Source organism: Dermacentor andersoni, chromosome 1 (genome assembly GCF_023375885.2).
Source record: "Dermacentor andersoni chromosome 1, qqDerAnde1_hic_scaffold, whole genome shotgun sequence".
Classification (NCBI taxonomy): Eukaryota; Metazoa; Arthropoda; class Arachnida; order Ixodida; family Ixodidae; genus Dermacentor; species Dermacentor andersoni.
In genome coordinates, this window is record NC_092814.1 from 88,753,493 (window position 1) to 88,766,595 (window position 13,103).

The window sequence follows — 13,103 nt, forward strand, 5'->3', positions numbered from 1 at the left end:
GCGCTCGCTGCGCTCTGCTTAGCTGAGCCCGAAACGTGCGTTGAACCAAGGTGCGTAAAAAAAGCAGATTTCGCGTGCTGTTTACGCCGCGGTTACCGCTCACTGAGAAGATGTCGTTCATTAGCGACATCAGTGTTAATTTTATTTATTTATTTATTTATTTATTTATTTATTTATTTATTTATTTATTCAGTGCACACAGTCGCCAAAAGGAATTACAGTGGGAGGAGAGGGGGGAGGTTTTAGAAACAGTTAGAAACGTTCACAAAATATTTTTTTCTACACAACGTGTGAGACAAAAAAAGAAAGTTTACAGCAGTTTCAAAGCACGTTAAGTTATCCATGGACAATATACAAGAGAACAGCCAAGGAAACGGGAAAGTAGAGTCGCTTCAACAGGGCAAAAAGAATATATCATTTGACACGACATTGACGATACCGGAAGGCAACCTGTTCCATTCTTGTATATAGTCTTTCCGAAAAATGATTTCTTAACCAGTTCTGTCTTGCACAGAACTTCTCGTACCTTTAGCTCATGTCCGCGCGTTGTGACTGGTAATGAAGTGGCGTCATATACTTGTCCATTTGTATACCAATTGTAACGTAGTACATGGAATGAAAAAGCTCCAGACGTCGTACTTCTAAGGTATGCCATTTAGATTTCTCCTTAGCACTCGTAGCGCTGAAATTAACTTTGTCTCGACCATGACATGTACCGCACACCTAGATTCTGTACCCTCTCAAGTTTATCAATGTCACGTGCCGTCGGATGGTCCCACACTACACAGGCGTACTCGAGGACGGACCTCACGTACGTTTTGTATAGCAGCTCTCGTGAAGACTGGCTGAATGCTCTGTAGTTCCTGCGAAGACCTAGAATTGTCCCTGCTTTCGCGGTTACATAGGTAACCTGTTTCTGCCATGATCATTCTGGGGTGTACCAAACACCTAGACATTTAAACTGAGTCCTGGCAAGAGGGCAAAGTTCCTCAACATTGGAAGATCAGCCGCCTGGTACCGCTTCTTAAGCCTGGCAAGTCTCCCTTAGAGATTACTTCATACCGACCAATTGCGCTGGCAAGTTGCGTTGGGAAGGTAATGGAGCGAATGATCCTCGCCAGACTTGAGTGGTATCTTGAATATTATGAAATCTACCCGGACGCCATGGCTGGTTTTCGACGTCACCGATGTTCTATCGACAACGTTATCGATCTGGTAACCTATGTTCAACACCAAAAGACGTGTAAGAGGTTATCTGTCGCAATGTTCTTAGATATAAAAGGAGCCTACGACAACGTTCTTCATGACGCCATACTTGGAATCGGTGGGCCTAGGCGGTCCATTATATCGTTGGACTCGTAGTTATTTACATAGGCGGTCTCTATTTCTTAACATTGAAGATGGCCCAACCTCGCAATATTATACGCACCATGGAGTTCCACAAGGCGGTGTCTTGAGTCCCAAGCTTTTCAACCTTGTACTCATTGGTCTCGTGGAACGACTTCCAAACACAGTTAAAATATCAATGTATGCCGATGATATCTGCGTCTGGGCATCTGGTGTGACACGGCCGCAAGTACGCGCCAGGCTTCAAAAAGCTACCCCGTCAACATCGGCGTACTTAAATGAACAAGGCCTCAAGATCTCGCCAGAAAAATGCGCATTGGTCGCGTTTAGCCGAAAGCCAATGAGATCATACGATGTCTCTATCGACGGTCAAAACATACCTTATGTCAGGACGCACCGATTCTTAGGCGTAATCATTGATCGCGACCTCTGCTGGAGTCCTCATGTGGCCTACCTAAAGAAGCGCCTGACGGATATCTCTAATGTGTTTAAGTTTCTTGGAGGAAATGTCTGGGGTACTTCAGTACATGCAATGATGCAACTGTACAGGACGCTCTTTCTTGGTTATTTGCGATACAGCTTGCCTGTGCTGACCAACACCTGCAGAAGCAATATCCGTACACTCGAAAGCGTCCAGGCCCAGGCACTTAGAGTGTGTCTCGGATTGCCGCGGTGTTCGTCAACGGCTGAAACGATCGCCATTGCACACGATTTCCCAGCCAAGACCCATATAGTCATGGAAGCGCTCAGAGCACACGTAAGACACCTTGCTCGAGCCCCTGCCCATCATCTAGCCTCACTGCCAGAGGATCGACCACGTGCTTCCTTTTGTGAAACAGTCCTGAACTATCGTGCATACCTTCCATCAGGTTATACAGCTCCAGCGAAAGTTCCGTTTCCACCATGGTGCTTGGCTCAAGCAAACGTTCGACTAACAGTACCAGGAATACGAACAAAAGCCCAACTCTCGTCTCCAGCATTCAAGCAGCTTTCACTGCTCTTGCTGTACGAGGCGTACAACGAGCATCATCATCTGTATACTGACGCTTCAACCACGGTGAATGGGTCTGCAGGATCGGTGATCTTTCCTGCAAAACCTTCCACCATAAAGATTCGACTCTCTCACCAGACTACATCGACTGCCGCGGAGCTTGCTGCTATTCGTTGTGCACTTCGTGTAATTTCTGAAGAACTACCCAAGAAATGGAGCGTGTTCACTGACTCCAAGGCTGCTCTTCATTGTTTGGTTTCTGCCTTACGCCGAGGACCTCACGAACAACTAGTCCTTGAAATCAGACTGCTGCTTCACCACCTCGTCGAGCAAGGACACGACATCACGTTGCAGTGGATTCCAAGCCACTGTGGCATAATGGGCAATGAACATGCCGACGCAGCAGCACGATCTGCACATGAGGAGGGCTTGCAAGACTCCATTCCATTCTCAAGAACAGACGCTGCAACGAAAATTCGTGTGCTTGCAAATGAAGCCATCAACACTTTATGGAACACACCAAGCTTAAAGCATACACGTCTACACCGACTGGATCCATCCCTTCGACTTCGACCCCCATCTGGACTCTCTCGACTCGAAACAGCAGTACTTTGCCGACTGTGGCTTGGTGTCGCCTACACAAGATCCTTCGCCTTCCGAGTCGGTATGGACGACAGCGCGGCTTGCAGACACTGCGGCGGCGAGGAGACCATCGAACACGTGCTTTGCCACTGTCCTCAATACAGCGCGCACCGGATGTCACTAGCGACCGCGTTGCCACGCCTTGACGACAGGCCACTTTTAGAACAGTCAGTTTTGGAATGCCGACGTGAACTGTCGTCGCAGCAAAAGTCTGTCAAGGCTTTGTTGACTTTTCTACGTGACAGTGGCCTATTAGAAAGACTATAATGACCCCATTTCATCCCTTTTCATATTATTTTTTCTCACGCTTTTATTTTTGTCACGCTCTTCTTTCTGTCTTTACTTCCCCTTTCCCTTCCCCTAGTGCAGGGTAGCAAACCGGAGGTTTTAATTCTGGTTAACCTCCCTGCCTTTCTCTCATTTGCATCTCTCTCTCTATCTCTAAACTGTGTTACTTTAGCTATTACATTGTCATTCAAGGTGTAAGAGAAATTTAAAGAGTACTTCTTTCGAGTGAATGTCATGCTGACTGTTTTAGTTAGGTTTAGCTGCATGCGCCACTTATTGACGCGTGCAGTTGCTAGGCGCAGGATCCAAAGCAGGAAAAGGAAGTGCTACATTCTGTCAGACTAAGCACGTGAAAAAGTACGTGGAATGCGCTAGTTCAGTGGTTTACCAAATCGCGCTACATTGCGGGAAAGTGTGCATTGGGCCAACCGAACGATGTCTAAACGACAGGTTACGGGAGCACAAATACACGTGCCAGCTTCTGACAGCGCCTAGCAACTTGGCTGCGCACTGCAAAGAGTGCAAATGCTCTCCGCTACTAGAAAGCACCACAGTCATTGGCACGTCAAAAACAAAAATGGAGTGACAAATATAGGAAGCACTTGCGATAGCAAAAGAAAGAGAAGTGTGTAAGCACTCAGTCCATGATGCTTATCGAAGCTGAGGTCGAGTTTGCCAGGGCGAACGGCTGCAAGTGAACGATGTCTTCCGGCCTACCACATCATCACATGTCGTCACCTTGTCATATCTATTTATATCCCCCCCCCCCGCCACATCACCTTGTATATAATCGTGTTCTTTAACAGTATTAAACAAGTTGGTAGTTTGTGCCACGTACGTCCGCGTCTTGTTCCTTATATTCGTCAGCGTAACACTAAGCGCCATACAATCATAAACGTCGACCAACTAGCCCCGTTCATTGCTTTACTAGAAATTCACTTATTGGCAAGCATTCGTCACTTTTTTTGAACAGGAAGCTTGGCTTAATGTTTAGCTAAACCATGTTCGTGGACTGCAGGTAAATTCCAAAGACAACAACGGTGTGGTCCAAGGAAAGTGGAGTCCGCCCTACTCCAACGGCGTCCACCCTTATGCCTGGAGTTCATCCTCCGCCATCATCAACCAATACATGGAGTTGGGAGGAAACACGGTACTCTACGGCCAGTGCTTCACCTTCGCTGGGGTCCTCAACACCCGTAAGGCGACCGCTGCGCACACCTAGTTGAACATGTTTTGCGAACACGTCGTATTTGGTTAACATATGAATCAACCCGCCGTGGTTGCTCAGTGGCTATGGTGTTGGGCTGCTGAGCACGAGGTCGCGGGATCGAATCCCGGCCACGGCGGCCGCATTTCGATGGGGGCGAAATGCGTAAACACCCGTGTACTTAGATTTAGGTGCGCGTTAAAGAACCCCAGGTGGTCGAAATTTCCGGAGTCCTCCACTACGGCGTGCCTCATAATCAGAAAGTGGTTTTGGCACGTAAAACCCCATAATTTAATTTAATTTTTTAACATATGAAACAGTGTCGAAAGAAAATAAGATTTCCTTGATACCTCCAGTTCCCGTGCTGCTGACGATATTTCACCTCCCTGTATAGTTATTGTCATCAGAAGCTGAAAGCATAATCTCCATATACACACGTTTACCCTGAATTCCTAAGCCAGAGTCAGGGGATCGGCAAGCAGCACCACGGTATCCACAATAGAAAAAAAAATAACGGCCTGATTGGCAGTCAAACTCTAGCCCCGAGCCCGCGCAGAAAGACATCGGCCGCTTAAGACGCGATCGCGCGCAGAGACGTTGTGAAAGTTACCAACTTCTGCCACTGTTGAGCTAATGTCAGGCTAAAAAAGACGCTCATCTCTTTCTCGTAACATTCCCAGCAAGTTAGTCATTTGAAAGTTTTTGTTCATATGAACAAATACAACCAACCAATCAAGTAGTGAAACTCCCGACGCTCTTGCATGTTCGCTCTCCCCGTCCACCACTTTTTTTATTGTGCCTAAACGTTTAAACACGACCTTCAGAAAGTGTCGAACCTGAACGCTCGTTAAGGACTTCCCCCGAGTTGTCATCATAGTGTTCTGAATTTTTATAAGAATTCGGTAGAGAATCGCGACGTATTCTCAAGCCAGGAACCGCTCCTTTGCGACTGCGCTTAATTTTACGTCTACGTGGCCTACGTTACAGTTCTCCGTGCCATGGGAATGCCGTCCCGGGTCGTGACTAACTTCCCGTCAGTCCACACGGATAATGGCGGCCAAGTACTAGACATAAGGTTCACGAACCAGGGAGCAAAACCATACATGGCTGGCAGCATTTGGTGAGTGCGGTGTCTTCGCTGTTTCTTTCTTTCTTTCTTTCTTTCTTTCTTTCTTTCTTTCTTTCTTTCTTTCTTTCTTCTAAAGCGAAGCTTTCTTTGGGAACCCTCCCACACTTTCCTGACCATGGCTGCTAGGTGCTGCTGCAGTCATGCCGAAAAGCTCACGCTATAAAAAAAGGTTCGAGTACACCTAGGCAATTCTTATGAGTTGTGAATGCGAAAGCATTAATGTCCAATTGAACGCCGCTGAGCGGCCCTACGAACTCCTCGCGGACTATCGAGCGCGTTGAGACGCTTGGCTAGCGCCTCCTAGACAGCACAAGGCCGGTGCACTTCCATCCGTGGCGTCATGCATGCTACCTTGCCCGCCTGCCGCAGAACATAATGGGGACGCTCCCGAGTAAGCCGTGGTGATTTTGACGTCACCACTTTCGTCACGCCGGGCTTGGCAATGGAGATTTCGGTCAAAGTAGCATGATGTCATAAAGCAGAGTGCACAGGCCTGCTATCCAAGAGGCACTGGTTCAGCCCAGTGGGTAAGACACTCGGCTTCTGAGCGTGGGGTCCTAGGGGGTCGTAGGTTCTAAACTCACTACCGCCAACGTTTTCCCTGTCTAATTTATTCAGTTTTCTTTATACATTAATTTATTTATAGCGATTACAGAGGTAAAGTTAAAACGCAGACGAGAGCTTGCGCGGACAATGAACGCGCGAATAACACAAGCTTCCGAGGGTGACGTGGCGTCGCGGGAGGCCCTCTCCCTCTCCCTCGCTCAGCGTACTTTGACCGGGGGCGAAAACAAGCTACCTTTCTCGTGCCGCTCGTGCGCCGAGCGTTGATCCGTCGTTTAAACGGGCGCAGAAGCCTTTGGAAACTCTAAATTGTGCTAAGCGACCGCCAACAGTCTCTCGCTTCACTCTGATGCCAATCAGCTTATAGCTTTATAATTATCTAATTACCTCTTTGCCAGACATAAGTGACTGCTCGGCTTAGTTATTTACCAATCTAGCAAGCACAGCGTTCTTCCTGATAATGTAACAGAAAGTACTGTTGAGAATTTTAATGCATATTTCGAAAACATAGGCCTAGTCTAGCAGGAATGCTTCCCCGGCCATAACTTACCCACATATTCTATCACTCCTATTGTTAATTCTTTTGTTATGCGCGACATTGATCTGGGTGAAATACTTAATAATGTAACCAATCTAAACGTGGGAAAAGCAGCAGGACCTGGTTGCATAACTGTAAGGTTAATCAAAGAAAACATCGACATATTGGGTTCAATACTAGTCCGCTTATTCAATCACTCATTGCATACGGGAATCTATCCGTCATTATTAAAGACTGCTAAGGTCACCCCTGTCTTTAAAAAGGGAGACAAATCTGACCCATCATGCTATCGCCCCATATCTGTTCTTAGTGATATCAATACCATCTTCGAGAAATTTTTTGCTAAACGTATTGATTCTTTTTTCAAAAAGTATAACGTACTTAGCCTTCAACGACATGGTTTTCGACCTAATCACTCTTTGTCTACAGCAATACTTTCATTAACACAGGCAATAAACAACGCTCTTCATAATAATCAACTAGTAGCAGTTATTTTGCTCGATTTAAGAAAAGCATTTCACACCGTGGCTAATCACTTACGGGTTTCACAACAACGTATTTCAATTATTTTGTAGTTATTTTCAAAATCAAAAGCAAATCTTTTATATAAACACGATAACCTCATCCCCTCAGCATCTGAGAACAGGAGTTCCACATGGATTTGTGCTTGGTCCCTTGTTTTTTTACAATTTATATCAATAACTTACCCCAGATTTTAACGTCCGCTAATGTATTAATCCATGCCGATGACGCTGCTTTGATAATTGCAGGTAACAAAGTCAAGGAAATAGAAGAGAAAACACAGATAGAGCTTTCTAAAATTTCTGAATGGCTCACAGCAGATAAATTGACAATAAATACTAACAAAAAACTAAATATACTCTTTTTCATTCACGTTCCAAAACCCTTCAGTATTGATTCTATCTCATTGTACATTAATCAATGTCCCCTCGAACGCACCGACTCCTACACCTATCTCGGCGTCATTATCGGCAACCATCTAAATTGGCAATGCCACATAGAAGCTCTTTGCTCCAAGCTAGCTGTTATGCTCTTCTCCAGACACGGGAACATTTTCAAACAAATGTTCTCCGCATTTTGTATTTTTCATTAATCCAATCTCATTTAATGTACTGCACTGAGTCACGGGCATGGACTTTCACAACGTACCTAGAACCAATCCGACGCCTGCATAAACGAGCCGTCCGAACCATTAATTTCTCTCGGCGAAATGAAACAAGTAAGCCAATTTTTGTCAATCTACAAATACGAAAATGTTGTACATGAATGTGTTGCTTCATAAGAGGCACCCTATTCCCTGCCTCTTTTGAAGAGGCGGGGAATAGGATGCCTCAGCCTGACAATAGGTGAGAGGCTCGTTTCTCAGGCCAGTCCCTTCGCTGTTCCTGCCAATACACGCACCCTTTCTCACTCTCTCTTTTGTTCTTACGTGATATATTTGACCTCTTCTAATGTTTACTATAGGAACTACCACGTTTGGAACGAAGGGTGGATGACTAGACCAGACCTCCCGGGTGGCTATGATGGTTGGCAAGTGCTCGACGGAACCCCTCAAGGCCTCAGTATGCGTAAGCACATATCGCAGCATGTACGGGAATGAGACTGAAGATCGCTATTATGAGCAGTCCGCTTATCCCGCCGTCTCAAGTAATGCAAACTGTGTTGCGCTGTTGCCTACATGTTACGGTACGGATGCGTAAAGGTGTGGCAATGGAGAAGAACGCCACCACTAGCACCGCGTTTTATTACTATTTTTTTTAGTGAAGCTGTTATTGAGCTTAGGTACTGCGAAGCAATGTCAATTCCAAGAGAGAGTGAGACAGGGAAGGAAGGAAAGGCGGGGAGGTTACCTAGACAACTCCAAACTTCCACTCCAAATGTCGACGAAAATTCTTTGAGAGAATCATTCGAGCTTGCGCAACAAAATTTCGAAGGTATGTCGCATATGCCAAGGCTAATTAGAGGGCAAATATAGAAATCTATGGGCTAATTAGATGGGTTGTTAAAAATTATGAAAGGTGCTCTGTGGGTCGGTGTACAAAGCGTCGTTTTTATTCATTCTTTGCCCGCACCTTAAGAGGGTTTAACGGTATATTATGAGAGTGTCGTCAGCGTTTTTATAAACGCTCGTTTGAGCAGTGAATTCATCTTTAGAACAATTTTATAGGCAAACAACGCTGCAGGTTCGCATCTGTGAACTTACTGTCAACCATTGTAAGTACCCACCTAAGTTCAGGTCGCTTAGTTTTACAGCATTTATTCTAACCGTTCGTCCGTTGACCACCGTCGGTGCTGGAGCAACAGCTGTGGCTCGGCTATAAGAACCTTAAGCTCGACGAGGCGCGAGAAGGCTTTGAGATGGGTGCGCTAAGGCTGCAGAAAAAAATATCGATAAGAACCAGAAGCGCCTCTTCGCTGTAAAAAACACTCGGAGGAAGGCACAATAAGCGCGCCATCCACCACGGCCTCTTTCTTTCGAACTAAGCTTGACTAACATTTTGTTTGGGAGTTGGCAAGATCAAGACTCACGAGTTTCTTTATACAACTAAATACAATCGACACAAGAGCAAGGGCGTTGAATATTGAACTAGGCGCCGACAGCACACACAAACACACACACACAAGAACAAAACAAGAACACTCCAGTTTCTTTCGTTTTTTTTCATGTCAGGAGAGGGAGATGATGACGTTAATGAGAAGTTGGAGAATCTACAAAGACAAAATACCTCACAAATAACACTCCTCACCATAGCCGACAAAGCAGGGTAGCCTCGTGCCGGCAGACCCCAGGTGGAATTCGAAGGCGGAACGAAGAGTCCATGGGAGCTATTCTGTAAGAGTCCACCTAGTGGACATGTCCATTTCGTCTGCTGTTGAAGTTCTGATTGGCTGCGCATCCGCGGCAGCGAGGTGCCGCAGCCAATCAGCACATCAGCAGCAGACGAAATTGACATGTCCACTAGGTGGACTCTTACAGAATAGATCCCCAGGTAGTGTAGTCGGTTGTTCTGAAAACATGATGTGTTCCAGACGCTGCCTGTGAGATGACTGCGGGCGCGAGGAGGACTTTGAACACTTTCTGAGTAATGGGTCTGAGCCACCTGTGGCTTGGTTCGCTTGGCTCTTCTTTTTGCCAACCTTTCGGATGTTTTTCGAATGTGTACCCCTGAACTTTCTACATTTCCGGATTCGTTAAGTCAAGAGGAACACGCCGATACTCCACTTTTATAGGTGGGTGGACGTTTGTGACATTTCTTGCCGTTTTCCTTTCGGCTACGCCATGACTGTGCGTTGTGCCTAACCGCGTTAGGGTTCGCGCGGCGAGGCATCGCTCGCCCGTCTCTTCTCGTCGGAAGCTCTTCCACGGACTTTGTGATGGAGTGTGAGGTGGAAGGGGAGTTTTTAGCCCCCGAGGACTTCACTAAAGACTCCGGGTGGCAGCTCGTTGCCTCCAGACGTTCAATGAGAATGAGAAACGCCCCCAATGCCAGTGCGATCGACGTTCAGCATAACACCGGTTCCAACGCTCGGGGCCGCGCCGACCGCGCGTGCATTAAAAGCAAGATCATTCGAGGGGGCAGGATGCCTCCGCTGCCCAAGGGGTAGGCAAAGATCGTCGTGCGGCCCAGGGGAGGCCTGTGTATCAGCAAGTTAGAACCTACAGCAGTCGCCGACGCCATATGGCAGGCTGCCGGGCTCGATTCGTCGTCGCGGGACACCGACACGATGTGTCCAAACTTTCAACAAAATATAATGGTGATCAGCACACCAAACAGGCACAACGCTGAACGCTACTTCGGCATCGAGGGCATCTCCGTGGCCGGTCAACAGTTTAAGGTGAGCGTTTGCGAAGCCGCCCCCCCCCCTCCACGTGCAAGGGCGTCATCCGAGGCATCTCCCTTACCGAGACTCCAATCCCAGCTCCGGTAGACGGTACTGCGACGTCCTCCATACGCAGGGCAGTACTCAAGCAAACATGTGAATCAGGAGCTTTGTCTGCAGAAGTCAACGAGATTAAGCAAAGTCTCATTGGGCTGGCAGATGGCCTCAAACAGGTCACCGCTAGCGTCGCTTGCCTCAGTGATAACGTTCGCCAAATTCAGGTAGCGCTCGGGGTCCCCAACAGGGGCCTTGGAGCTCTCGCAGATCGCATCGACGCCATTGAGGTGCGAATGGCTTCATCCGCCTCCGTCGTACAACCGCTAACCGTTCCCGCCATACTAAAGGAAGCTAGACTTCATTATCCCACCAGAGCGGCGACAGGAGGTCCCAGTCTTTGCGCAGGCCTAACTGCCCCGTTAGCTGGTAGTCCGTCAGGTCAGCCATAATGGATAGATCCAAAGAGAGTTTTCGCATTTGGCAATGGAACTGCAGAGGGTATTCTAAGAAAAAGCCCCTCTGCAGCAGTTTTTCAGGTCTTTCGCTGCGAAACCTCAGGTCATTGCTCTCCAGGAAACATTAATCTCTGCCGCCTCGCTCCAGGGCTAGAGGGCCGTGTCGGGCCGGCCCGGGGGGCGAGGGATTTGCACCTTGATCGATAAACGGCTAACTCATATCACCCACGACCTCAAGCTGGCGAGTGGTAGAATAGAATATGTCATGGTTGAGATCCTGCTCGACGTTCCGCAGCGGAATCAGCGCAGTAACTGCGTGTTCGTCCTCAATGTATATAGCAACCCCAGATACTCGCGCCAGCAGTTCAAGACCATTCTCAAGAAGGCGACCGACTTGGCCGGCCCTCGACCCTTGGTCGTCGTCGGCGACTTCAACACACCATACGGCATCGGGGGTTACGTCTACGACACTACCAAGTGGCGCAACCTGTGGCAAGACACCAACGAGATGGACCTCACTCTGGTCACTGACAAGAATTTTCCTACGCGTATCGGCAACTCCGTCACCCGGGACTCGACACCCGACCTCGCCTTCGTGAGGAACGTCGAGGACGTGGGTTGGGAGAAAACCGCCATGGAGTTCAGCAGCGACCACTACATTCTCGAGACCAACTTCAAGGTGTCTCGGAGTAGGGTCAGGGAAATCACGTTCATCGATTGGGACCATTTTCGCAAGATTCGTGAAAACCCCGGGAGAGCCAGGGCACCCGCCACTCTCGAAGAATTGTGTGAAGGAATCCGGAACGACGCTTCCGCGGCCACCAAGAAAGTGGAAACAGATCTCGACGTCGAGCGGATGGACAGCAGACTCGCCCACCTGATCGAGGCCAAAACCGCCCTGCTCCGCCGATGGAAGGGTCAAAGGCTCAATCGCAGACTCTGAAAGAAGATCTCGGAGCTCAACAAGGTCATCGATGACCACTGCAAGGCGCTATGCCAGCAGCAGTGGGAAGAACTCTGCGAATCCATCGACGGACAGATGCGCAACGGCAAATCCTGGGGTATGCTGAAGCACCTTCTCGACGAAAGCGGCTCGAAGTCAAATCAAAGGCATACGTTGGCCCGAGCCCTTCACGAAGCCACCAGGTCTCACACGGTCGATGAACTCGTCGAAAAACTCATACAGAAGTACTTGCCTGTCCTTCGCGACGGAGATCCGTCGACCCAACTCCCGGACTACCGAGGCCATCCACGCCATGAGCTGGACGAAGACTTCTCCATTGCCGAGGTCAGACAGGCCATCTTCGCGCTCAACCGCAAGTCTGCGCCGGGTCCGGACGGAGTCACCAACAGAATGTTGAGAAACCTCGACGACACGTCGATTGTCTTTCTGACCGACAAGATAAACGAGTCCTGGAAGAGCGGCATTGTACCTGCAGAATGCAAGACGGCCTGCACGGTGCTCATTCCCAAGCCCGGCAAGGACCCGAACATCGAGAACTTGACGCCAATTTCTCTGACCTCCTCCGTCGGCAAGGTCATGGAGCGCGTCGTCCTCAACAGGCTTAACGGGTACCTCGAAGACAACGAGGTTTACACGTACAACATGATCGGCTTCCGCGCCAGACTCTCAACGCAGGATGCCATGAAACTAATCAAGCATCAGATTGTGGATGGCCGTTCCAGAGACGTCAAGGCCCTGCTCGGTCTGGACCTCGAGAAGGCTTTGACAACGTGCTCCACAGTTTCATCGTCAAGACCATTTCAGACCTGGGTCTCGGTTCCAGACTCCACAGCTACGTCAGCTCTTTTCTAACTGACAGGAAGGCCAAGCTTCGCATTGGAGACTTCCGCTCCGAAGATGTGCCCTTCGGAGGGCGGGGCACTCCTCAGGGCGCCGTCATCTCCCCAACACTGTTTAGCATCTGTATGATTGGTCTTTCCGAGTGGTTGGCGCGCGTCGAGAACGTCAAGCACACCATCTACGCCGATGACATCACCATATGGTGCTCCGGCGGCTGCGAGGGCAGAGTCGAAGAAGC

At 48.5% G+C, this 13,103-nt stretch overlaps 1 protein-coding gene across 1 annotated transcript in view; it reads left to right on the forward strand.

The window, feature by feature from the left end:
• Positions 1–13,103, forward strand: part of LOC126544125 (hemocyte protein-glutamine gamma-glutamyltransferase-like) — a 60,904-nt gene that overhangs the window by 18,884 nt on the left and 28,917 nt on the right. The window contains exons 6-8 of the mRNA XM_050191347.3: positions 4,287–4,464; positions 5,463–5,595; positions 8,192–8,295. Of these exons, the coding sequence (XP_050047304.1) occupies positions 4,287–4,464; positions 5,463–5,595; positions 8,192–8,295 (415 nt within the window). The remainder of the gene's footprint in view (positions 1–4,286; positions 4,465–5,462; positions 5,596–8,191; positions 8,296–13,103) is intronic.